This window comes from Solanum stenotomum, unplaced genomic scaffold (assembly GCF_019186545.1).
Source record: "Solanum stenotomum isolate F172 unplaced genomic scaffold, ASM1918654v1 scaffold22997, whole genome shotgun sequence".
NCBI classification, from domain to species: domain Eukaryota; kingdom Viridiplantae; phylum Streptophyta; class Magnoliopsida; order Solanales; family Solanaceae; genus Solanum; species Solanum stenotomum.
The window spans coordinates 81,899-108,290 of NW_026027283.1; the positions used below are offsets into that span (position 1 = coordinate 81,899).

The 26,392-nt window shown below is 35.1% G+C and overlaps 4 protein-coding genes across 4 annotated transcripts; all 4 read right to left on the reverse strand.

The window, feature by feature from the left end:
• Window positions 1-2,358: 2,358 nt before the first annotated feature.
• LOC125851150 (cytochrome P450 CYP72A219-like) lies at window positions 2,359-4,668 on the reverse strand. Its single transcript, XM_049530938.1, has 5 exons — window positions 4,401-4,668; window positions 3,975-4,195; window positions 3,582-3,826; window positions 3,090-3,474; window positions 2,359-2,784 (listed from the first exon to the last, which is right to left on the reverse strand). The coding sequence occupies exons 1-5, from the start codon at window positions 4,666-4,668 to the stop codon at window positions 2,359-2,361; spliced, it is 1,545 nt and encodes a 514-aa protein (XP_049386895.1).
• A 4,907-nt stretch (window positions 4,669-9,575) lies between these two features.
• LOC125851149 (cytochrome P450 CYP72A219-like) lies at window positions 9,576-17,841 on the reverse strand. The gene is made up of 6 exons (XM_049530937.1): window positions 17,423-17,841; window positions 16,776-16,996; window positions 16,139-16,383; window positions 15,745-16,032; window positions 10,444-10,540; window positions 9,576-10,150 (listed from the first exon to the last, which is right to left on the reverse strand). The coding sequence occupies exons 1-6, from the start codon at window positions 17,697-17,699 to the stop codon at window positions 9,725-9,727; spliced, it is 1,554 nt and encodes a 517-aa protein (XP_049386894.1). The 5' UTR covers window positions 17,700-17,841; the 3' UTR covers window positions 9,576-9,724.
• Window positions 17,842-20,749: 2,908 nt separating this feature from the next.
• Window positions 20,750-23,198, reverse strand: LOC125851147 (cytochrome P450 CYP72A219-like). Its single transcript, XM_049530936.1, has 5 exons — window positions 22,897-23,198; window positions 22,341-22,561; window positions 21,959-22,203; window positions 21,468-21,852; window positions 20,750-21,386 (listed from the first exon to the last, which is right to left on the reverse strand). The coding sequence occupies exons 1-5, from the start codon at window positions 23,171-23,173 to the stop codon at window positions 20,961-20,963; spliced, it is 1,554 nt and encodes a 517-aa protein (XP_049386893.1). The 5' UTR covers window positions 23,174-23,198; the 3' UTR covers window positions 20,750-20,960.
• A 1,045-nt stretch (window positions 23,199-24,243) lies between these two features.
• Window positions 24,244-26,044, reverse strand: LOC125851146 (cytochrome P450 CYP72A219-like). Its single transcript, XM_049530935.1, has 4 exons — window positions 25,828-26,044; window positions 25,496-25,740; window positions 25,036-25,420; window positions 24,244-24,774 (listed from the first exon to the last, which is right to left on the reverse strand). Exons 1-4 carry the CDS (start codon window positions 26,032-26,034, stop codon window positions 24,349-24,351), a joined length of 1,263 nt encoding a protein of 420 aa, XP_049386892.1. The 5' UTR covers window positions 26,035-26,044; the 3' UTR covers window positions 24,244-24,348.
• Between the last annotated feature and the right edge of the window lie 348 nt (window positions 26,045-26,392).

Consider the following 26,392-nt stretch of genomic DNA (forward strand, 5'->3'; position numbering starts at 1 on the left):
TTTATTCCTTTAAAGAAGAATAAATGAAACATACCGTTTTTATTGATGGCGTTGGCGAAAAAAGGGTTGATTCTTTGAGCTATACCGTCGGAGAAATTGATGGGCTTAGATTTGGCTTCATTGAGTTTATCTGTGAGTTCCTTCAAATCTCCATAGAGTAATTTGTATGGATTTCCCTTAAGACCACTCTTTCTTAAGTATTTCTCAAGTTTTTTTGGCCTAAACCATGCCCAATTCAACAGTTTCCATGTATATACCAACAAAACTGCAACACAAATTGTTGTTATAATTGTGTTGTAAGAAATCTCCATGAAATTAATAAAATGCTTCTTTCTAGCTTCTTCCTTTTACATAGAAAAAAGAGGGGAAGTTAGCTAATTTATAACCTTTTAATTTGTTGGATTCGACTCCTTTCCATTTTCCCCAAATTCTTGATTTGATTGCTGAGATTTAACTAACCAAAGAAAGTCTTTGACTATGGTTCAGATAATAAATACATTATATATTTAGTTTCAAATATTATTGTAATCTCACAATCTTAGCAGCATATTAATATCTTGTCCATAAATATAGTAAAAAATAAAGGCATAATACATTAATATACCCTTTAACTTTTTTTTAAAAAAACCTTTAACTTGGCTTTGGCGGACATCTATGCCCTCCAACTTTAGGTGTACACAAGTAGATACTTAAGCTTATATGAAATTGAACATGTAGCCACATACATCTACGTGGCATAATACATGTAGAATACTACATAGGACACAAAATTGTCATGTAGGACGTCATGACCTAAGACGAATATGTCTATTTGTTCAGTTTTATATAAGCTTAATACTCAAAAATGATTCTTTTTATAGATTGAACTCGCTTATCTCTTCTTCTTCTTTTTTTTCCTTTTTGTTTCATCCATTTACTTCATATTAAATTAAAGGTATGAACTATTAAATCTAAATATTACACAATTTGATTTTTTGTGCATCCATTTTCTAAAAAAAAAAAATATTTTTAACTTGGACACCCTTCATAAAATTCTTGGCTACGCCACTGTAATAGAGACATTTCTAAATCAAACTATTAGTGGTAGATGAATTTTGGATCAAACTATTAGCGATATTTTTAGATCAAACTATTAATGGAGTGCATTTTTGTTCAATTTCACATATTTTAAGGGTATTTTGACCCTTTTCCAATTAAAATAATTGGACAATAACTACATCCTAAAATGGAAAAAAATACAAATGCAATATCGAATGTAATAGATTTGTTAGTCATTCCTCATCCAAAAATGAAGGCAAGACTTCCTCAAAGGCTCAAACTCCTATGTTGAAAAGATTACTTTGAATATACTCTCTCCGTCATAAAATAAGTGTCACTTTAGCTGATCATTTCACACTTATTAAGAAAAATATCAAATAAAAGATATAGTTTACTAAGTTACCCCTTTTAATTAGATTTTTCTTGAGAGTCGAGTACTATTAAGAGGAAGTAGTTCTTTAATACAAGGGTGTAGTTGGAAACACAAAGTATATTTTGTTTTGAATTCCTATATGATTCTTCTAGCAAAGCTCAAGGTATATTTGATATTCTTTATACATGATTTTTTTTACTTGTTTGATTTAACAGCTAATTTTGAGTTTTAAATATCTCCCTTATACATATACTTGCTTATCATTTTTTTGCAGCTATATTATAATCTATTTTTTGTATCTATAACAAAAAATTGAGGCATCTAAGATAAATTTTAGGGAAAATGCATAAGCACCCCCCAACTTATGCCCGAAATCCCAGAGACACACTTATACTATACTAAGGTCCTATTACCCTCCCGAACTTATTTTATAAATAATTTTCTACCTCTTTTCGGCCTATGTGGCACTATCAATGAAATAATTGTCAACACGCGCGGGGACCAGAAAATAGTGCCACGTAGGCCGAAAAGGGGTATAAAATTATTTATAAAATAAGTTCGGGAGGGTAATAGGACCTTAGTATAGTATAAGTGTATCTCTGAGATTGCAGGCATAGGTTGGGGGTACTTATGCATTTTCCCTAAATTTTATAGGTAAATGAGTGGGAAATTTTTTTTGACAATCTAAAAATAAATTTTAATTTTTTTTTCAATCATGTTAAACCTAAAGGGTATTCTTGGTCATTTGTGTATCAATAAGCATATATGCGCTTTTACAATGAGAGTATATCAATTCTGAATCACAAAGTTGAGGTATGAGACTCTTTTCCCTTTATTAAAAGCAAATAAGTCGAACAAAAGGTCGGCCCAAAAGTGACCAGCCCAGCTCAATACCACAATGTTGAAATAGGAAAAGAGCAATTTCTTAAATATGAGCAACATCTATTTCAAAGTTTGCGCATAAGGAGAGGAGCACCATATTGTGGACGAATAGTAAATGATGCAACTGGAGCATGTGTATAAGACGGAGAGAGTTCGAAGGAGAACTTTTGTAGAATCATTGCTATTGCCATTTTTGCTTCCATCATTGCAAAGTTTTGTCCGATGCAAACTCGAGGTCCCCCGGAAAATGGAATAAATGAGAAGTGTCCTTTGGTTGCCTTTGACACTCCTTCACTGAACCTTTCTAGTTTGAATTCTTTCGCGTCTTCACCCCATAATTCCTTGTCATAATGAATTAATACTGTAGGTATAAAGAGTAGCACTCCAACTGGTAGACTCAGATCCCCTAATTTGACTTCATGTTTGTTCCTTCTACGATATGTAGGTACTGGGGGGAATAGCCTTAACGTCTCGTGCAAGATCATTGTCACCTATATATGAAAAGAAAAATGTATTGCATAAGTTGGAAGTAGAATTAGTTCACTTCTTACAAATTTTAGATGTCATGCCTTTCTGAGATATTTAGTCAACGAGTAATTATTACCCCTCTAAGACTGAAATAGGACGATAGAAATGTGGTCTATCTGATAGAACTTGGATCAATTTGGCATTAATGATGGGCAAGACGATTTAACAGCTACTTATTTTATAGTGTTATTCATCTTCGAAATTTGATCTACGCAGTAATCTTCGGCTATTTTTTGTCTTACATAACAAACTGGTGGAAAGTACTTACAATTTTGAGGTGACTTAGTCCTTCAAAATTTGGTTTTTCATTTCCGATGACCTGCAAAACCTCCTCTCTGGCACGGGCTTGCCACTCTGGATGTAGGCACAACAAAATCATTGTCCAGACGAGCAACACTGAAGTGGTCTCTTGTCCAGCGAAGTAGAATAACTTACATTCTTCAATCACTTCAATTGTTGTCATTCCGAAATCTTTGCTTCCATGTTGTTCAATTTCTTTCATATTGGATTCAAGTAATATGGCTAATAAGTCATTTTTACTAGGCTCCCCTGCTTCCATTGCCCGCAATCTTTTGTCGATGATACGCCTAATCGTTGTTTGGACTTGCTTTTTGATTTGCAGCATTCTTTTGTTCCTTTTAGTAGGCAAGAACCTAACAAAACAAATTTAAATGCAAACAAGAAAAATCTCTTTTGTAGAATGTAATGAACATGTTAATTTTCGATATTATGTAGAAATTTCACAAATAATTTGGTATACCTCGTTCCTGGTATATAAACTGAACGACTTATGTCCATTACATGCTCAGCTTGTTCTCTCTGTAGTTCAAATACTATTCTCCCTTCTTCATAGCTACTCCCGAATGCAGTTCGAGAAATGACTTCAGCGGTCATTAATTGAAGGTCTGGCCATACATCGAGCTCGAATGATGTTTCCTTTGGAATAATCTCCTCCCATTTGCTTATCATTTCACTATAACTCTGATAAACTGCTGGCAACATATGCTGTACAAAACAAATTAATCGCAAAAACCAGTACTAGTTATTTGTTACAGCACACTTGTAATTTGGAAATAAATGGACAACTTCATACTGTTAAATTTACCAACGTTTTCTGAATTAATTAGTAAGAAGAATATGAAGTGAATATAACCTTTAACTTCTCAACTTGGAAAGCAGGATTGATGATTTTTCGGTGTTTGGCCCATTTGTCTTCCTCAAGCTTCGCAAGACCTATAGCCAATAACTTGGAGAATGGATTGGGATGAGTTTCCTTTTGGTACACATAATTCTTTGTAAAAATCTCCTTTATATGTTCAGGATCTGTGATCAACAATACTGGATGTGGGCCCAGCCACACAAAAGAACTTTTTCCTGTGTGTAATCAATTTTCGATTAGAAAAAAAAAATGCATAATACATCAACACTCCAACTTTGAGAGTGCAAATGTAGACATGTTAACCTAGGCCTGATTTGGTGCAAGAAAACATAGGCAAGTAAGACTGATTATCAACTTTGAATTCATCAGTCAACTATAATCTTGAGTTGAAAGCAGGGGCGGAGCAATCGAGAAACATACCATTTTTGTTGATGGAGTCACAGAAAAAAGGGATGAGCCTTTGAGGTACATCACCAGAGAAATTGATAGGCTTAGATTTGGCTTCAATGACACTTTTAGTGAGTTCCTTCAAATCTCCATAGAGTAATTTGTATGGATTTCCCTTAAGGCCACTTTTTCTCAAGTATTTCTCAAGTTTCTTTGGCCTAAACCATGCCCAATTCAACACTTTCCAAGTGTATATTACTAACAAAATTGCTTCTATAATTATGTTGTAACAAAACTCCATGATAAAGTAGTAAGTCTTCTTTCTAGCTGCTTCCTTTATTTACATAGAAAAGGTGAATTTAGCTAATTTTGAAAGTTTTTATTAACATTGTTGGATACGCCTCCTCTCCATTTCCTGAAGTTCTTTCTTTGAGTGTGGACACGTGGCATATGTTTGATTTAATGGCTAAAATTTGATTGACCAAAGAAAATATCTAAGCATGAGTTAGATGATAAATACATTGTACATTTAGTTCCAAAAAGACAAATGTAATAGATTTATTTGTCTTCTTCATCCAAAACACAAAGGCACAAATTTCTATGTTGAAAAAGTTACTTTGAATATACTTTTTTCGTCTCAAAATAAGTGTGCTGATTTGACTTGTTTCACACTAATTAAGAAAAATAACAAATGAAAGATAGTATAGTTTACTAAGTTACCCCTATTTATTAGATGTTTTTTTAAGAGTCGAGTACTATTAAGTAGAAGTAGTTCTTTAATTCAAGGATGTAGTTGGAAACCATTACTATATTTTGTTTTGAATTCTAAAGAGATTCTTGTTTTGGAACAATATTTTTTTGTTTGCTAAGCAACACTTATTTAGGGACGGAGTGAGTAAAAATTAAAGTCATACCTTCTTTAAATTTGCTTGGAAGATTGGAAGAGTTAAATGAGTTTGTGTAGATTCCCCTGCTATGAAGCTGACTTTGGTTGGGGAAAGCCATCATGGGTGAGCACTGTAATACCAAATTCATCTGAAAGTCACATCGCCAAAATATTCATGGGCTAACACACATGAAAAACAGAGAAAATCACCAAATTTGTTGAAGTTTGCTTTTAGTTAATGCAGTAGTTTTTAGCAAAATAAGTTAATTAGTTTAAGATGAAGTTGAATTTTGAATTTTAGTTAGGTTGTTTGAATTATTGAGATATTTTAGGTTGTTTTAAATTTCAAATTATGCAGATTATATTTTTATGTTGGCTATTTAAACCTCAAAACTTAATAAAATCATTGAAAGCTATTGAAAGTCATTTCAATCAATTGAGAGAAATTTTCAATCTTTTTTGTGCTGCCCCATTTTAAAAAAACACCAACAGTGGTATCAAGAGCTTCATTAATCTTAAGGGATCTGTGAAATCTTCCAAAGAATTACCATACATTTTTAACTCGTAAGGGATACCTTTTTAACCCATCAGGGCTACCCATTTTAACCCATCAAGGCTACCTTTTCAACCGGTGCTTTTTTCAACGCACAGGCTTTTCGAATTAATTTAAACTAAAATAATGGCAAGGAACAGTCTCTCTTTGAATGCCCCAAACATTTTCACTAGTGAAAACTATCAGATTTGGTCAGTGAAAATGAAATCATATCTTGAAGCCTATGATCTGTGAGAAGTTGTAATGGAAGATGTACCCTTACAACCTCTCCCTGCAAATCCTACCCTTGCTCAAATTAAATCTCATTCGGATGAAAAAATAAAAAAATTCAAAGCCAAAACTATAATTCAAAATTCAGTTACGGATTCAATTTTTTCTAAAATCATTTCTTGTGAGACGACAAAAGAAGCTTGGGAAAAATTAAAAAAAGAATATCAAGGAAGTGACCGAGTCAGACAAATGCAAATTTTGAATTTGAAAAGAGATTTTGAATCTCTTAGGATGCAGGAGGATGAAACTATTGTTAAGTATTTTGACAAGATTTCTTTTATTATTAATAAAATCAGGTTGTTTGGCGAGGATTTCAAAGATGACAGAATAGTAGAAAAAATTCTTGTGACAATTCCAAAGAGATTCGAATCTAAAATTTCATCTCTGGAAGAGTCTAAAGATCTCTCTACTATTTCTGTTGAAGAACTAATAAGTGCTCTTCAAGCACAAGAGCAGAGAAGAGCCTTCAGGCAAGATAATGTTACTGATGGTGCCTTTTATGCACAAAGCAGAAAAGAAAACGGTAATTATCCTCTTTGCAAATACTGCAAAAGAAAAACACACTTGGAAAATTTTTGTTGGTAGAGACCTGATGCAATATGTGGAAATTGCAAATGAGCCGGTCATGTTACAAAAGTATGCAAGCTAAAGAACAATCTTCAAGCACAAGTTGTAGAAGCAGAAATTGAGGAGGAGCAATTTTTTTAAATTGTAGTATCTAAAGCAAAGGAGGAGTGTTGAAGTTTGCTTTTAGTTACTGCAGTAGTTTTTAGCAAAATAAGTTAATTAGTTTAAGATGAATTTGAATTTTGAATTTTAGTTAGGTTGTTTGAATTATTGAGATAGTTTAGGTTGTTTTAAATTTCAAATTATGCAGATTATATTTTTATGTTGGCTATTTAAAGTGTAATGACCCTCCTGGTCATTTCTATATCTTGCCTTCTGTGTGTCGTTTAGAGCGTTTCTATAGCGATCCCAAGTCATTTATAACTTGTTGGGACTGACGGTCCGGTCACCTGGTCGTTCGTTTAGTTATGGGGTGAGTTTTTGTGTTTTGAAGCTTAAGAACCTTGAACGATCATTTTCAATCAAAAGTTCAAGAAGACGACCTCAGAATGGAATTCTAACAGTTCCATCAGCTCCGGAATGGCCAATTTAGGCTAGTAGCATAGTTGGATCGAGTATCGAGGCCTTCGATGCGAGTTTGGATCATTCGGCGTTTTAGCCTTTGAAATTTAGCTTAAGGTTGACTTTGGTCAACATTCTTGGAAAACGCGCTCAAATGAAAATTCCGTCAGCGCGGTTAGCTCCGAAATATCGATTTTGGTCTATAACGACCTTTCGTTCGACTCCCGAAGCCTCCGGACTCATTTCGAGCCCCTTTGTGGATTTTGGTTAAAATGACATTGGAAGTGGGACCCACTTTTTATCGAAATGACCTTTGATGGAAATTTCGACTGCAATATTGAATTTGGTATGGTTGCATATCTCGTTTGCATACACGGGGTTCTGAACGAGTTCGGAGCACTCCGTCGGAGTTTTAGAATTTTGAAAAAAAAATTTCAGCAATCTGCTATTTATTGCAGAAAAACCAGCAACATTTCCAAACTTCAAACTCTCATAACTCTCTCATCTCTCAACCAATTTGGGCGATTCAAAAGGAAAAGTTGTGAGATTTTTCGAGAACAACGCGTTGGTGAGCTTGGATAGTGATTTGGGGTCCCCGTTTGAGGTAATTTTCGTAAAATACCTGCTGCCACACCCTTTTTGTGAACTTGATTTTGGGAATTTTTGAGACTTGATATTTCAGTCATTTTAGATCCGATTTCGCTAATTCTTGGGGCTATCTTGAGTGGTTTTTCAAGGAGAACGCATTGGCATGGTTAGATTTCGTACTTAACTTTTTGTTGGAGGTAAAAAGTTGTGTTTTAGCTGCTGTCTTAGCTCATTTCGAGCTCAATTTTTTTTTCAAAATTCTAAAACTCCGACGGAGTGCTCCGAACTCGTTCAGAACCCCGTGTACGCAAACGAGATATGCAACCATACCAAATTCAATATTCTAGACTCAACGGCGTAGTAAAAATTTCCATCAGAGGTCATTTCGATAAAAAGTGGGTCCCACTTCCAAATGTCATTTTAACCAAAATCCACTAAGGGGCTCGAAATGAGTCCGGAGGCTTCGGGAGTCGAACGAAAGGTCGTTATAGATCAAAATCGACATTTCGGAGCTAATTCCACTGACGGAATTTTCATCTGAGCGCGTTTTCCAAGAATGTTGACCAAAGTCAACCTTAAGCCAAATTTCAAAGGCTAAAACGCCTAATGATCCAAACTCGCATCGAAGGCCTCGATACTCGATCCAACTATGCTACTAGCCTAAATTGGCCATTCCGGAGCTGATGGAACCGTCAGAATTCCATTCTGATGTCGTCTTCTTAAACTTTTGATCGAAAATGATCGTTCAAGGTTCATAAGCTTCAAAACACAAAAACTCACCCCATAACTAAACGAACGACCAGGTGACCGAACCGTCAGTCCCAGCAAGTCATAAATGACTTGGGGTCGCTATAGGAAAGCTCTAAACGACACATAGAAGGCAAGATATAGAAATGACCAGGAGGGTCATTACATAAAGCCCCTCAATGCTTAATAAAATCATTGAAAACTATTGAAAATCATTTCAATCCATTGAGAGAAATTTTCAATTTTTTTGTGCTGCCCCATTTTTAAAAAACACCAACAAAATTTCTTTAAATTGGACCCTAAATGCCCAAAAATCACTCTAAAATAGTGAGACCGTACGTACTTCTCCCCTAACTCCCTACGGAGGGTTCCATAAAGATTTAGTAAAAAATTCTTTCATATGCCATATCCCCAAAATATTTGTGGGATAGCACACGAAAAAATGAGAAAATCGCCTTATTTTTGTAAATTGTTCCCAAAAATCATTCTATAAATGGTGTGATTGTATGTACTGCACCCCCAACTCCTTCCGAAGGGTTCCATTAAGATTTCACAAAAAAATCATCCGAAAGTCATATTACCAAAATATCCATGTGCTAACATACACGAACTCAGTTGACAAGTAACTACTTCAACTTTGAGAGTACTGATAGTACTGACATAATATTTATGGTACAAAAAAAGAAGTTTCATCAAAATCATATCATTCATTTATTTGATATATAAAAGAATAGAAATTTTTAATTGTTTTAAAAAAAGAAGGTTTGGACGTTGTTTCTCATCGTACTGTTTACCCACATCTTGCTTTGATATAAACACAAGGGTGCGAGTCATGAAATTTTGCTGATTTAATCAGTTTTTCTCCTTATAAGTAGAAATAAACTTGCAGGACTGAGAGAGAACAATCTATATGCACAATACATAAAGGCTTCACTTGCATAAACAGGAACCACTGATGTAAACTCTTCACGAGACACGATGGAGCATTGTAACAAGTTTAAACTAATTCACTCACAGAAGAAATGTGAAAAGATAGTGAACACATGAACATTGATAACAATTCAAAACTGCAATGTTGAAATAGGAAAAAAGTTATTTCAGCAATAACCCGACTAGTTTAGTAGTATTCGAGCTGAAACACGGAGAACACAATACCATTGATCTTAAATATGAGCAACATCCATTTCAAAGTTTGCGAATAAGGAGAGGAGCACCATACTGTGGACGAAGAGCAAATGATGCAACTGGAGCATGTGTATAAGACGGAGAGAGTTTGAAGGAGAACTTTTGTAGTATCATTGCTATTGCCATTTTTGCTTCCATCATTGCAAAGTTTTGTCCGATGCAAACTCGAGGTCCACCGGAAAATGGAATAAACGAGAGATGTCCTTTGGTTGCCTTTAACACTCCTTCACTGAACCTTTCTGGTTTGAATTCCTTCGCGTCTTCACCCCATAATTCTTTGTCATAATGAATTAATATTGTGGGTATAAAGAGTAGCACTCCAGCTGGTAGACTCAGCTCCCCTAATTTGACTTCATGTTTGTTCCTTCTACAATATGTTGGTACTGGGGGGAATAGCCTTAACGTCTCGTGCAAGATCATTGTCACCTATATATGGAAAGAAAAATGTATTGCATAAGTTGGAAGTAGAATTTGTTCACTTCTTACAAAAGTTAGATGCCATGCCTTTCTGAGATATTTAGTCTTCGAGTAATTATTACCCCTCTGAGACTGAAATAGGACGATAGAAATGTGGTCTATCTGATATCAGTTGGATCAATTTGGCATTAATGATGGGCAAGACAATTTAACAGTGCTATTCATCTTCGAAATTTGATCTATGCAGAGATCTTGGGCTATTTTAAGTTGTCTTACATAACAAACTAGTGGAAAGTACTTACAATTTTGAGGCGACTTAGTCCTTCAAAATCAGGCTTTTCATTTCCGATGACCTGCAAAACCTCCTCTCTGGCACGGGCTTGCCACTCTGGATGTAGGTGTTAAATTTGACAAGATTCAAAGATGAATTAATGTGAAGATTTGGTAGTTAGGAAGATAATTCTTCATTGGTACAAAAGTCAAGATAACATCTTTTGTAGGTGAAATTTAGGTGAACTATAAAATGGTTTCACAAGGAAAATCTTGACATTTTGACACATTGTGATGTCATGGATGACATCAATAGGAAGAATTCACTCCTATAAATAGGTGGTTCCTAATTCATTTGTAACACACCTCTCACTTGCCTTCTCATCTTCAAAGGCATTTGATCTTCTTTCTCTCTTGTAGTATTTCACTTGTACTCTTTTGGAGTGAAATAAATATTGGTTGGTTGTGTCCGAGGAGTAGGCAAAAGAAAACAAAAATTTGCCGAACCTCGTTAATTCCTGGTGTTCTTTTTATTGTTGTCTCATCTACTATTTATTAGCTACCTTTAGATATAGCAGTTGTGATTTCATTACTCTCTATATATTCGGCTTCCGCAACAATTGGTATCAGAGCCAAGGTTTTATCTGAGTATGCTCTGTGGTTGCAGCACAGTCTGAACTTCCACATCAGAAAAGATTTACTTTGGTCTTTGCATTGTTAGCTAGTAAATAGTATTTGTAGTAAAAATGGGAGACAATAAAAATGATGAGTCCACATCGAATGTCAATAATACGTCATCATTGGCATCTTCGCTTATGGCACGAATTGTGTCAAACGCAAAATTTGCAGTTGAAATTTTTGACGGGTCAGGACATTTCGGAATGTGGCAAGGCGAGGTCCTTGATGTTCTTTTTCAACAAGGGCTAGATATTGCCATAGAAGAAAAGAAACCAGACGATGTAGGAGAAGAAGATTGGAAGATTATCAACCGTGTTGCTTGCGGTACCATTCGATCTTACCTAGCAAGAGAACAAAAGTATCCATACACGAAGGAAACATCTGCAAATAAATTATGGAATTCATTGGAGGAGAAATTCTTGAAGAAAAACAGTCAAAATAAACTTTACATGAAAAGAAGACTGTTACGCTTCACTTATATTCCTGGTAGCACAATGAATGATCATATCACCAGCTTTAATAAGTTGGCGACAGATTTGCGGAATATGGACGTGACTTTTACGGATGGAGATATGGCCTTAATGTTGTTAAGTTCACTTCCCGATGAGTTCGAGCACCTTGAAACTACTCTACTGCATGGGAATGATGAAGTATCTCTCAAAGAAGTTTGTTCTGCCTTATATAGTTATGAACAAAGAAAGAGAGAAAAACAAAAGGGAGGAAAAGTAAAAGCTCTGATTGTGAGAGGTCGTTCTCAAAATCATGTGAGAACAAATAATGGGAGATCCAAGTCAAGATCCAAACTCAACAAAGATGAATGTGCCTTTTGCCGAGAAAAAGGGCACTGGAAGAAAGACTGCCCAAAGTTGAAAAGCAAAGCCAATCCAAATAATGGGAAGGCTGTCATGGATTCAAATGTGGCTGATTGTGATGACTCCAATTACTCACTAGTTACAACAGGTCCATCCAAATCATTTGATGTATGGTTGATGGACTCAGCTTGTAGCTATCATATGTGTCCCAATAGGGACTGGTTTGTTGATTTACAAGAAGGAAAATGTGGAGTTATTCACAGCGCAAACAATAATCCTCTTACTGCATATGGTGTTGGTTCAATTCGATTAAGGAATCATGATGGATTGACCAGAACATTAATAGATGTTCGGTATGTACCAGATTTGAAGAAGAATCTCATTTCTATTGGAGCCCTAGAGTCAAAGGGATTCAAAGTCATTGCAGATAATGGCGTAATGAGAATATGCTCCAGTGCGCTGGTGGTAATGAAGGCAATTCGAAGAAATAATAACATGTACCACTATCAAGGTAGTACAGTTATTGGGACAGCAGCAACAACATCCAATGATGACAAGGAGGCAGAAATGACCAGGCTGTGGCATATGCGCTTGGGACATGCTGGAGGAAAATCCTTTAAAACTTTATCAGATCAAGGATTGCTAAAAGGAGTAAAAACTTGCAACTTGGAGTTTTGTGAGCATTGCGTCAAGGGAAAGCAAACAAGGGTTAAATTTGGAACAACTATCCATTATACTAAAGGTATTTTGGATTATGTTCATTCAGATGTTTGGGGTGCTTCCAAAACACCTTCATTAGGTGGGAAACACTATTTTGTAACCTTTGTTGATGACTTTTCCCGAAGACTGTGGGTGTATACGATGAAAACAAAAGATGAAGTATTGGGAATTTTTCTCAAATGGAAGGCGATGATAGAAAATCAAAGTGGCAAAAAGATCAAGTGTCTTCGCACAGACAATGGTGGAGAATACAAAAATGATCTTTTTCAGAAAATTTGTGAGGAAAATGGCATCGTCAGACATTTCACCGTCAGAAATACACCACAACAGAATGGAGTGGCAGAACGCATGAACCGAACTTTGCTGGAGAAGGTTCGGTGTATGTTGTCCAATGCTGGCTTGGGCAAAGAATTTTGGGCTGAGGCAATAACATATGCATGTCACCTCATTAATCGTCTACCATCTGCTGCTATAGGTGGGAAGACACCATTAGAAAAATGGTATGGAAAACCTGCTGAAGATTATGGTTTCTTATATGTATTTGGCTCAATTGCATATTATCATGTAAGGGAGTCAAAATTGGACCCAAGAGCAAAAAAAGCTTTATTTATGGGAATTACTTCTGGAGTCAAGGGATATCGTTTATGGTGTCCAGAGACAAGAAAAATTATTTTCAGCAGGGATGTTACCTTGATGAATCTGCCTTGACAAATAAGGTAACAGTTGAAGAAGTCAAACAAACTAATGGTGCTTCAAAGCAGGTGGAGTTTGAGGGAAAGATAATTTTCCCAACACATGGATCAAATGAGGAAACAACAGACGTTTTTCCTCTGGAAGAAGAGCCAGTCGAAGGGGAGGTTCCATCTCAAGAACCTCAACCACAACTTGAATCAATAGCAACCAGCAAGCCAAAAATGACAATAAGAAAACCTGCTCGACTCATAGATGTGGTGGCTTGTGCAGACTCAATTGCAGCAGATGACATTCCTACCACTTATAAAGATGCAGTCCAAAGTTCAGAAGAAGATAGGTGGAGGTTTGCCATAGATGAAGAAATGCAGTCCCTTCATCAGAATCATACATGGGAATTGGTCAATCTCCCAGATGGCAAGAATGCAATTGGGTGCACATGGGTATTTGCAAAGAAAGAAGGATTTCCTAACCAAGAAGATGTTCGCTACAAAGCAAGATTGGTGGCCAAAGGATACGCTCAAAAGGAGGGAATTGACTATAATGAGGTATTTTCTCCAGTTGTGAAACACTCCTCCATTAGAGTTTTGTTGGCTTTGGTAGCACAGTTGAATTTGGAACTAGTTCAATTGGATGTAAAAACTGCATTTTTACATGGAGACTTGGAAGAGGAAATCTACATGACTCAGCCAGAAGGATTCAAAGTTGATGGAAAAGAAAATATGGTGTGCAAACTTGAAAAATCGTTGTATGGATTGAAACAATCTTCTAGACAATGGTACAAACGATTTGACAAGTTTATGTTGCAGCAAAGGTACATAAGAAGCAAATATGATCATTGTGTGTATTTGCGCAAGCTTGAAGACGATTCCTTTATATATCTTCTTCTATATGTTTGATGATATGTTGATAGCTTCTAAAAGTCAAGAGGAAATTGAGAAGCTAAAGATTCAACTAAAAAAGGAGTTTGAGATGAAGGATTTGGGTGAGGCAAAGAGGATTCTTGGCATGGAGATAAAAAGAGATCGACATTCAAAGAAGCTTTTTTTATCTCAGAAAGAATATTTGAAGAGGGTACTAAATCGATTTGGCATGAATGAGAAAACGAAGTCGGTTAGCACTCCGCTTGCTCCTCATTTTAAGCTTAGTGATGCTATGTCGCCAAAGAATGAAGTTGCACGAGAATATATGTCAAGAGTACCATATGCGAATGCTGTTGGTAGCTTGATGTATGCAATGGTTTGCACAAGGCCATATATTTCACACGCTGTTGTAGTTGAAAGCAGGTACATGCATAATCCTGGAAAGGATCATTGGCAGGCAGTAAAATGGATTCTGCGGTATATTCATAATACTGTAGATATTGGCTTGGTTTATGAGCATAAAGATAGTCAACATCTTGTTGGATATTGTGACTCAGATTATGCAGGTGATTTGGACAAACGAAGATCAACTACTGGTTATGTTTTCACTATTACAAACGCACCAGTTAGTTGGAAGTCTACTTTGCAGTCAACAGTTGCTTTTTCTACCACTGAGGCAGAGTATATGGCAATTACAGAGGATGCGAAGGAGGCAATTTGGCTTCAAGGATTGCTTAGAGAGCTTGGTATTGGACAAGAAGGAATCACAATATTTTGTGATAGTCAAAGTGCTATTCAATTAGCAAAGAACCAAGTTTATCATGCAAGGATGAAGCACATTGATGTCCGATATCATTTCATACGAGACATCATAGAAGAAGGTGGAGTCACAGTGCAGAAAATTCATACTACGGATAATCCTGTCGAAATGCTGACAAAAGTGGTGACTGCGGTCAAGTTTCAACATTGTTTGAACTTGATCAACATTGTTGAACATTGAAGATTGAGGTTGAAGACACAATCAAAAATTGTTGAGAGAAAGTTGAAAATGGAGAATCTTGCCAAGGTGGAGATTTGTTAAATTTGACAAGATTCAAAGATGAATTAATGTGAAGATTTGGTAGTTAGGAAGATAATTCTTCATTGGTACAAAAGTCAAGATAACATCTTTTGTAGGTGAAATTTAGGTGAACTATAAAATGGTTTCACAAGGAAAATCTTGACAGTTTGACACATTGTGATGTCATGGATGACATCAATAGGAAGAATTCACTCCTATAAATAGGTGGTTCCTAATTCATTTGTAACACACCTCTCACTTGCCTTCTCATCTTCAAAGGCATTTGATCTTCTTTCTCTCTTGTAGTATTTCACTTGTACTCTTTTGGAGTGAAATAAATATTGGTTGGTTGTGTCCGAGGAGTAGGCAAAAGAAAACAAAAGTTTGCCGAACCTCGTTAATTCCTGGTGTTCTTTTTATTGTTGTCTCATCTACTATTTATTAGCTACCTTTAGATATAGCAGTTGTGATTTCATTACTCTCTATATATTCGGCTTCCGCAACAGTAGGCACAACAAAATCATTGTCCAGACGAGCAACACTGAAGTGGTCTCTTGTCCAGCAAAGTAGAATAACTTGCATTCTTCAATCACTTCAATTGTTGTCATTCCGAAATCTTTGCTTCCATGTTGTTCAATTTCTTTCATATTGGATTCAAGTAATATGGCTAATAAGTCATTTTTACTAGGCTCCCCTGCTTCCATTGCCATCAATCTTTTGTCGATTATACGCCTAATCGTTGTTTGGACTTGCTTTTTGATTTCCAGCATTCTTTTGTTCCTTTTAGTAGGCAAGAACCTAACAAAACAAATTTAAATGCAAACAAGAAAACTCGTTTTAGTAGAAAGTAATGAACATGTGATTTTCGATATTATGTAGAAATTTCACAAATAAATTGTTATACCTTGTTCCTGGTATATAAACTGTACGACTTATGTCCGTTACATGCTCAGCTTGTTCTCTCTGAAGTTCAAATACTATTCTCCCTTCTTCGTAGCTACTCCCAAATGCAGTTCGAGAAATGACTTCACTGGTCATTAATTGAAAGTCTGGCCATACATCAAGCTCGAATGATGTTTCGTTTGGAATAATCTCCTCCCATTTGCTTATCATTTCACTACAACTCTGATAAAAAGCTGGCAACATATGCTGTACAAAACAAATTATTCGGTTAAAGTAGTACTGGTTATTAGTAGCAGAGATACATGTATTGAAGGGGCTTCAATTCAAACCCCTTCTTTGGGAAATTAACAGTGGGAATAGGGTAAAAACAACTGTTTTGGGGGCATTTAGATATAAGATAGTGTAGTCATTAAAGGTGGTTCAAAAGTTTCTATAGATTTCAGGTTCAAATCTCAGGTATGGCATGCTTCCATTGTTTTAAATCCCCTTGACGTTGTTTGTTACTGCACGCGTGGATATAAACGGACAACTTCATAATGTTAAGACATTTCAATATGCTATCTTAAGTCCTAGGCATGAAAATTTACCAATGTTTGCTAAATTTATTAATAATAAGAATATGAAGTGAATAATATAACCTTTAACTTCTCAACTTGGAAAGCAGGACTGATGATTTTTCGGTGTTTGGCCCATTTGTCTTCCTCAAGCTTCGAAAGACCTAGAGCCAATATCTTGGAGAATGGATTGGGATGAATTTGCTTTTGGTACACATAATTCTTTGTCAAAATCTCCTTTACATGTTCAGGTTCTGTGATCAACACTACTGGATATGGGCCTAGCCACACAAAAGAACTTTTACCTGAGAGTAATATTCCATTTTCGATTAGCAAAAAAAGTAGCATAATACATAAACAGACACTCAAATTTGATCTCAACTGACAAGTATGCACTCTAAAATTGAGAGTGCAAATGTAGACATGTTAACCTAGGCAAGTAAGACTAAATGACTGATTATAGTCTCCAATTGCTTAGGTAATTGCATCAGTCAACTATAGTCTTGACTTGAGAGCAGGGGCGGAGCAACCACGAAACATATTTGACTGTGTATCCAGTTAAATATTAACTTAAAGGTCCCCATTAAAATTCATAAATTTCAAATCTTGGAGAGAGTTCACGGCCGCTCTCAACTCATGGATGTAGCTAGGGTACCAAAAAGGGATTCATCAATCCTCTTTATAAAAAAAAAAATTACACTGCATATATACAAGAATAGAAAAAAAATTACCATTTTTATTGATGGAGTCACAGAAAAAAGGAATGAGCCTTTGAGGTACATCACCAGAGAAATTGATGGGCTTGGATTTGGGTTCATTGTGTTTATTTGTGAGTTCCTTCAAATCTCCATAAAGTAATTTGTATTTATTTCCCTGAAGACCACTTTTTCTTAAGTAATTCTCAAGTTTCTTTGGCCTAAACCATGCCCAATTCAACACTTTCCATGTATATACCAGCAAAATTGCAACACTAGTTGCTGTTACAGTTGTGTTGTAAGAAATCTCCATGAAATTAATTAAAGGCTTCTTTCTAGCTGCTTCCTTTTACATAGAAAAAAGAGGGGAAGTTTGCTAATTTTATAACCTTGTAATTTTTTGGATTCGGCTACTCTATTTTTCTCAAGTTTTTGCTTGGATTGGGGAGACATGACATATATTAATTAGACAATGGCTAAGGTTCAGATAATAAATACATTATATATTTAGTTCCAAATATTATTGTAATCTCACAATTTTAGCAAAATATTAATATTTTGTCCATAAATATAGTAAAAATAAAACGCATAATACATAAACATTTTATTTAGCTTGACTTTAGCTGATATTTTACGCCCTTCAATTTTGGATGTGAATAAATAAACACTTAAACTTGTAATAAAATTGAACAAGTAGACACACCTACTACATCACATAATAAACGTATGATGCCACATAGGACAAAATTGCCTTGTAGGACACAAAATTCATGTAGAGCTATATATGATTTTTCTAACAAAGTTCATGGTATATTTGATATTTCTTACAAATGATTTTTTTTTTTTTTTTGACTTTTTTTATTCAATGGCTAATTTGAGTTTTAGATATCTCCCCTATATATAGATCAATTTACTTATAATTATTGGAGTTTCTTATTTTTAATTACTTTTTTAGTTTTAAAAATTATTGTCCATAAATATAGTAAGAATAAATAAATACCTTTGCCTATGGTTTTTTTTCCATTCCCGTTGTGGGAAAAAAACTTATAAATACCCTTCGCTTATGGGAAGACAAATGATTGGATTGAATTGGATTTGGATGGATTGAGTCAAAATTTATTGGATTATAATCGATCCATATAAAAATATGGATAACTATGAATTTGGTCAAATATGATTTGGGCAAAATGCTTCTAACCCACTTTAATTTCCTTAAGTCAAAAAACATTAAATCAAAATTAAATTATTAATACCCAACCCTACCACCCCCAAACCACTCCTAAATTATTATTTTTATTCAAAAAAATATTCTTTCATACAAAAAAGAAATTTATTTTTTTCTACCCCGTACACCCATCCGATCCCTGCCCCACTCCCGTCCCACCACCCCCAATTTTTTTGGAAAAATTACGCGAAATGGCAAACATCTAAAGTATATTATGTAATATAGCTATATTTTCAATTATTTTTAATTTGTAACTACAGTTTCACGAAATTTTGCTATTTGGTTTCCTAATTGTATAAATCTATAATTTGTATAATTCGGTCCCTAATTGTATAAATTCAGAATTTGTATAATTCGATTCCTAATTGTATAAATTTAGAATTTGTATATGCTTACCCTAGTTATTTGTATACGATTTATGAAAAATTCATAATAAATTACCCTGTTTGTATTTTTACAAGCGAAATATACAAACCACAACCTCCATTTGTATATACTTACCTTTTTTGTAAATTTTCCAGCAAAATATATAAACCACAACCTCCATCGCAAACGAAACTATAGCTATGGAGCGCAATTACCAAACTATAGTTATAAAGCCTTATTATGTCTATTATCTTTGCTATTTCTGAAATTTTCTCCTTTTTTTTTTTCATAAATAGATATCCAAAAAATAATAATTACCCACCCTACCTGTCCCCCCTATCCCCACCCCACCACTGCCTCCAAACTTTTTAAAAGAAAAAAAAAGCTAATTTTATTTCACACCCTCCACCTCCACCATACCCCCACTCCATCCCATTTTTTATTTTTTTTAAGAAGTAAAAAAATTTCAAAAAAAAAAGAAGTTAAATTATTTTCACCCCTCCACCCCCACCTTACCTCCACCTGGACCCCTACCCCCATCCCACCCCCAATTTTTTTCAAAAATCAAAATAATTAAAAAAAAAAAGTTAAAAAAATTTCACCCCTGCCTCCACTCCACCCCCACCCCACCCCACCCCCAATTTGTTTTCAAAAGAATTCATAAAAAAAGTTAATTTTTTTTCCGTCTCCCCTCCCCCACACCTCCACTCTCCCCCAACCTCCATCTCCATCTCCACCTCCACCCCCTAGTGTTCTTTTTTTTAAAAAAAAAGAAAATATGTGTAATCCATTTAAGTAAATATAGATTAAATGGATTCATTTCACCTTATATGGCCTGTAATTGACACTCCTACTTTTCCATAGATTTATTTGTTCTTCTTCATCCAAAACACGAAGGCTAGACCTCCTCAAAGGCTCAAATTCTTATGTTGAAAAAATTACTTCGGATATACTCTCTCCATATCAAAATAAATGTGCCGGTTTAGCTCATTTCACCCTTATTATAAAATAACAAATAAAAGATATAGTGTACTAAGTTACCTATATTTATTAGATGCTTCTTGAGAGTCGAGTACTATTAAGAAGTATTTTTTTAGTGCAACGGTGTAATTGGAAACAATTACTATGTTTTGTTTTGAATTCTAAAGCAACGGTGTAGTTCTTTGCTTGTTTTGATTCATTATAGTAGAGAATGGGATACAAACAATTGGTTTGTGGATTATTCCATGGAAGGGGTGATTATCAATACAGATGTCGATTTCAATGGATTGATTCAATTGATTGCAATCACCTGCATATCGATATTTTCATTAAGTCCTTGAAAATTTGTTATAAAATTGATGATGCATCACTGTCGATGTTGATATGTAACAATTTGGGATTGCGAGTATACATAGAATTCTTCAGAAAAAGATAACATTTAAAACTACCTGTTGTATAGTTTAAGGCTCGACTTATATCCAGAGACGAATCTAGGATTTTTCAAACATGGGTGCACCCAGAAAAATGTATTAAGTGGGAATTAATTCGAACATGGATGCACCAAGAAAAATGTGTAAAGTGAGAATTGATTCTTCATCCTCAAGGTCAAAAGCTTAACATTTAACCATGTGGACCAAATAGTACGGATGCCAGAATATAATAATATACAAATTTTAGAAAATATATACATAAAATATCTAGTTTTACGAAGAGACCACGGGTTCCGGTGCCCTATTATTTACCTTTAGATTCGCCACTGTTTATATCAATATATTATAAACTCTTCATGAGAATAATGGATCAGTATACCAATTAGTTTAAACTAATTCACCCACAAAAGAGGAGTGAAAAAGAAAGTGAACAACAACGATAACATTTCAAAACTACAACGTTGAAATAGGAAAAGAGCGATTTCAGCCATATCCACACTAGTTTAGTAGTATTCGAGCTAAAACACGGAGAACACAACACCATTGATCTTAACTATCAGCAACATCCATTTCAAAGTTTGCGCATAAGCAGAGGAGCACCATATTGTGGTTGAGTAGTAATTATTGCAACTGGAGCATGTGTATAAGACGGAGAGAGTTCGAAGGAGAACTTTTGTAGTATCATTGCAATTGCCATCTTTGCTTCCATCATTGCAAAGTTTTGTCCGATGCAAATTCGAGGTCCCCAGCCAAATGGAATAAATGAGACCTGTCCTTTTGTTGCCTTTGACACTCCTTCACTGAATCTTTCTGGTTTGAATTCCTTCGCGTCTTCACCCCATATTTCCTTGTCATAATGAATTAACACTGTGGGTATAAAGAGTAGCACTCCAGCTGGTAGACTCAGCTCCCCTAATTTGACTTCATACTTGTTCCTTCTACGATATGTTGGTACTGGGGGGAATAGCCTTAACGTCTCGTGCAAGATCATTGTCACCTATATATGGAAAGTAAATGTATTGCATAAGTTGGGCTATTTTAAATTGTCTTACATAACGAACTTTCTGAAAGTACTTACAATTTTGAGGCGACTTAGTCCTTCAAAATTTGGTTTTTCATTTCCGAAGACCTGCAAAACCTCCTCTCTGGCACGTACTTGCCACTCTGGATGTAGGCACAACAAAATCATTGTCCACACGAGCAACACTGAAGTAGCCTCTTGTCCAGCAAAATAGAATAACTTGCACTCTTCAATCAACTCAATTGTTGTCATTCCGAAATATTTGCTTCCATGTTGTTCAATTTCTTTCATATTGGATTCAAGTAATATGCCTAATAAGTCATTTTTACTAGGCTCTCCTGCTTCCATTTCCCTCAACCTTTTGTCGATGATACGCCTAATCGTTGTTTGAACTTGCTTTTCGATTTCCAGCATTCTTTTGTTCCTTTTATTAGGCAAGAACCTAACAAAACAAATGTAAAAACAAACAAGAAAAGTCTTTTTAGTAGAAAGTAATGAACATGTGATTTTCCATATTATGTAGAAATTTCACAAATAAATTGTTATACCTTGTTCCTGGTATATAAACTGAACGAGTTATGTCTATTACATACTCAGCTTGTTCTCTCTGAAGTTCAAATACTATTCTCCCTTCCTCATAGCTACTCCCAAATGCAGTTCGAGAAATGACTTCACCTGTCATTAATTGAAGGTCTGGCCATACATCGAGCTCGACTGATGTTTCCTTTGGAATAATCTCCTCCCATTTGCTTATCATTTCACTACAACACTGATAAAACGCTGGCAACATATGCTGTACAAAACAAATTAATCTCAAAAACCAGTACTAGTTATCAGTAGTAGAGCTACATGTATTGAAGTGAATATAACCTTTAACTTCGCCAATATTTGCTAAATTTAGTAGTAATAAGAATATGAAGTGAATATAACCTTTAACTTCTCAACATGGAAAGCAGGATTGATGATTTTTCTGTGTTTGGCCCATTTGTCTTCCTCAAGCAACGCAAGACCTATAGCCAATAACTTGGCAAATGGATTGGGATGAGCTTGCTTTTGATACACATAATTCTTTGTGAAAATCTCTTTTACATGTTCAGGATCTGTGATTAACACTATTGGATATGGGCCTAGCCACACAAAAGAACTTTTACCTGAGAGTAATCCGTTCTCAATTAGGAAAAATATATATAAAAAAAGAAGAAGGCATAATATAAATAGACCCTCAAATTTGATCTCAGCTGACAAGTAGCACAAGTAAGACCGATTATCAACTATAATTCATAGGGCTCTAATTACTTAGGTAATTGCATCAGTCAACTATAGTCTATAGAGCAGGGGCAGAGCTACCACGGATCTGCTTCTAGGATGAAGCTAGGGTACCGAAAAGGGATTCATCAGGACGTTCTCTATAGAAAAATTACACTGTATATATACAAGAACAGAAAAAAATTAATTCTTTTAAAGACAAAGAATAAAAGAAACATACCATTTTTGTTGATGGAGTCGAGGAAAAAAGGGATGAGCCTTTGAGCTATATCATCAGAAAAATTAATGGGCTTAGATCTAGCTTCATTGAGTTTATTTGTGAGTTCCTTCGAATCTCCGTAGAGTAATTTGTATGGATTTCCCTTTAGACCACTTTTTCTTAAGTATTTCTCAAGTTTCTTTGGCTTAAACCATGCCCAATTCAACACTCTCCATGTATATAACAACAAAATTGTAACACAAATCGCTGCTATAGTTATGTTGTAAGAAATCTTCATGAAAGTAATAAGAGTCTTCTTTCTAGCTGCTTTATTTTACATAGAAAAAAAGGAAGAGGGGGAGTTAGCCTAATTTTGTAACTTTATAATAACATTGTTGGATACGCCTCCTCTCCATTTCCCCCAATTTCTTTCTTGGATTGGGGACATATGGCATATGTTAGGTCTAATTGACCAAAGAAAATATCTAACCATGATTTAGATGATAAATACATTGTATATTTAGTTCCAGAAATTATTGTAATCCCACAGTCTTAGCAATATATTATCTTGTCCATAAATATAGTCAAAAAAAATAAAAAAGATAAATGTATAGATTTATTTTTCTTCTTCATCCAAAACACGAAGGCTAGACTTATTCCTCAAAGGCACAAATTCCTATGTTGAAAAAACTACTTTGAATTTACTTTTTTCATCTCAAAATAAGTGTGTCCATTTGGCTTGTTTCACGCTTATTAAGAAAAATAACAAATAAAAGGTATAGTTTACTAAGTTACCCTTCTTTATTAGATGTTTTTTGAGAGTCGAGTACTATTAAGAAGAAGTAGTTCTTTAATACAAGGGTATAGTTGGAAACAATTACTAAATTTATTTTTGAATTCTAAAGTGATTCTTGTTTTGGAACAATTTTTTTTAGTTGCTAGAGCATCACTTATTTAGGGACGGAGGGAGTAAAAATTGAAGTCATCCCTTCTTTAAATTAGCTTGGAAGATTTGGAGGTGTGTTCTATTCTATTTTCCAGTAGTTGTGGTCAAGGGCGGAGCCAAGTAAGGCTATCTGAATCCCCTTCCGTGAAAAATCTACTGTTTATGCATAGTTTTAAAAAATTATGTATTTTTTATGTAATTAGGTTTCGACCTTATGAAACAAACTTGCAGGACTGGGAGTGAACAATTTATATGCACAATTAAATGCAGTTTATATAGATTATGTTATATGGTTAAAGGCTTAAGTTGGATCAATTGAAACCACTGATATAAACTCTTCATGAAACAAGATGGAGCATCATAACAAGTTTAAACTTATTCACCCGCAAAAGAGAAATGAAAAAGAAAGTGAAAAATGACGATAACATTTGATTTCAAAACTACAACGTTGAAATTTGAAAAGAGTGACTTCAGCCATAACCCAACTATTTATTAGTATTCAAGCATATAAACGGGTAATATCTATTTCAAAGTTTGCGCATAAGCAGAGGCGCACCATACTGTGGATGAATAGTAATTATTGCAAATGGAGCATGTGTATAAGACGGAGAGAGTTCGAAGGAGAACTTTTGTAGTATCATTGCTATTGCCATTTTTGCTTCCATCATTGCAAAGTTTTGTCCAATGCAAATTCGGGGTCCCCAACCAAATGGAATAAACGAGACTTGTCCTTTTGTTGCCTTTGACACTCCTTCACTGAATCTTTCTGGTTTGAATTCCTTCGCATCTTCGCCCCATATTTCCTTGTCATAATGAATAAATATTGCAGGTATAATGAGTATCACTCCAGCTGGTAGATGCAGCTCCCCTAATTTGACTTCTTCTTTGTTCATTCTACTAAATACTGGTAATGGGGGGAATAGCCTTAACGTCTCGTACAAGATCATTGTCACCTACGGAAAAAAAAGTATTGTATAAGTTGGAAGCAGAATTAGTTACGTTCACTTCTTAAATAATTCAGGGGTCATGCCTTTTCGAGATATTTCACTCTCATTGTAATTGCCCCTCCGAGACTGAAATAGGATTATAGAAGTGGCCTATCTGATCCCAGTTGGAACTATTTCACATTAATAGCTACTTGTTTTATCCTGATTTTATAGTTTTCTTGATCTTTGAAGTTTGATCTATGCAACGATCTTGTGGAAAGTACTTACAATTTTGAGGCGACTTAGTCCTTCCAAATCTGGTTTTTTATTTCCAAAGACCTGCAAAACCTCATCTCTGGCACGTACTTGCCACTCTGGATGTAGGCACAACAAAATCATTGTCCACACGAGCAACACTGAAGTGGTCTCTTGTCCAGCAAAATAGAATAACTTGCACTCTTCAATCACTTCTGTTGTTGTCAATCCGAAATCTTTGCTTCCGTGTTGTTCAATTTTTTTCATATTGGATTCAAGTAATATGCCTAATAAGTCATCTTTACTAGTCTCCCCTGCTTCCATTGCCCTCAATCTTTTGTCGATGATATGCCTAATTGTTGTTTGAACTTGCTTTTCTATTTCCAGCATTCTTTTGTTCCTTTTAGTAGGCAAAAACCTAACACAACAAATTTAAGTAATGAACATGTTATTTTCCATATTATGTAGAAATCTAAAAAGTAAATTATTATACCTCGATCCTGGTATATAAATTGAACGACTTATGCCCATTATATGCTCAGCTTGTTCTTGCTGAAGTTCAAATACTATTCTCCCTTCTTCATAGCTACTCCCAAATGCAGTTCGAGAAATAACTTCACTGGTCATTATTTGAAGGTGTGGCCATACATCGAGCTCGTATGATGTTTCCTTTGAATCAATATCCTCCCATTTGCTTATCATTTCACTACAACTCATATAAAATGCCGGCAACATATGCTGTACAAAAAAAACAGAAAATTGAATTTTCTGCTTTGTTTGGCCTAAACTCAATAGTCAATACAACAAAAAAGAAGTATATATAACCTTTAACTTCTCAACATGGAAAGCAAGATTGATGATTTTTCTGTGTTTTGCCCATTTGTCTTCCTCAACCAACACAAGACCTTGAGCCAATAACTTGGCAAATGGATTTGGATGAGTTTGCTTTTGGTACACATAATTCTTTGTCAAAATCTCTTTTACATGTTCAGGCTTTGTGATCGACACTGTTGGATATGGGCCTAGCCACATGAAAGAACTTTTACCTGCCAGTAATCCATTTTCGATTAGAAAAAAAATAAAAGACGGCATAATACACAAACAGACATTCAAATTTGATCTCAACTGACAAGTAAGCACTCCAACTTTGAGGTTCAAATCTAGACACCTTAATTTGGTCTCAACTCGCAACTAAACACTCCAACTCGTCTTCACTGTGTCTGTGTCTGGGTCTGGTAGACACCAAATGCTAACGTGACACATAAATTTTAGACACGTCCAAATGATCATTTTGTAAGTTAGAGTGTCAAACTGATCACACTGTGGAGACAAGTTGAGTTGTTTAGATGTGCATACTCAAAATTGAAGTATTTACTTTCCAGCCGAATCA

Bases quoted from the DNA above. Each gene is read 5' to 3' on its own strand.
- LOC125851150 (XM_049530938.1), bottom strand. From the start codon at position 4,668: ATGGAGTTTTGTTACAACATAATTATAGAAGCAATTTTGTTAGTAATA. The intron at 3,827-3,974 runs GTTATATTCACT...TGTTTTGTACAG, and splicing joins TCCAAGTTGAGAAGTTAAAG to CATATGTTGCCAGCAGTTTA. The intron at 2,785-3,089 runs GTAAGTACTTTC...TTTCATATATAG, and splicing joins GACTAAGTCACCTCAAAATT to GTGACAATGATCTTGCACGA.
- LOC125851149 (XM_049530937.1), bottom strand. From the start codon at position 17,699: ATGGAGATTTCTTACAACACAACTGTAACAGCAACTAGTGTTGCAATT. The intron at 16,384-16,775 runs GTTATATTATTC...TGTTTTGTACAG, and splicing joins TCCAAGTTGAGAAGTTAAAG to CATATGTTGCCAGCTTTTTA. The intron at 10,151-10,443 runs GTAAGTACTTTC...TTCCATATATAG, and splicing joins GACTAAGTCGCCTCAAAATT to GTGACAATGATCTTGCACGA.
- LOC125851147 (XM_049530936.1), bottom strand. From the start codon at position 23,173: ATGAAGATTTCTTACAACATAACTATAGCAGCGATTTGTGTTACAATT. The intron at 22,562-22,896 runs GTATGTTTCTTT...GATTACTCTCAG, and splicing joins CGACTCCATCAACAAAAATG to GTAAAAGTTCTTTTGTGTGG. The intron at 22,204-22,340 runs GTTATATTCACT...TGTTTTGTACAG, and splicing joins TCCATGTTGAGAAGTTAAAG to CATATGTTGCCAGCGTTTTA.
- LOC125851146 (XM_049530935.1), bottom strand. From the start codon at position 26,034: ATGTGGCTAGGCCCATATCCAACAGTGTCGATCACAAAGCCTGAACAT. The intron at 25,741-25,827 runs GTTATATATACT...TTTTTTGTACAG, and splicing joins TCCATGTTGAGAAGTTAAAG to CATATGTTGCCGGCATTTTA. The intron at 25,421-25,495 runs GTATAATAATTT...TTGTTGTGTTAG, and splicing joins ATTTATATACCAGGATCGAG to GTTTTTGCCTACTAAAAGGA.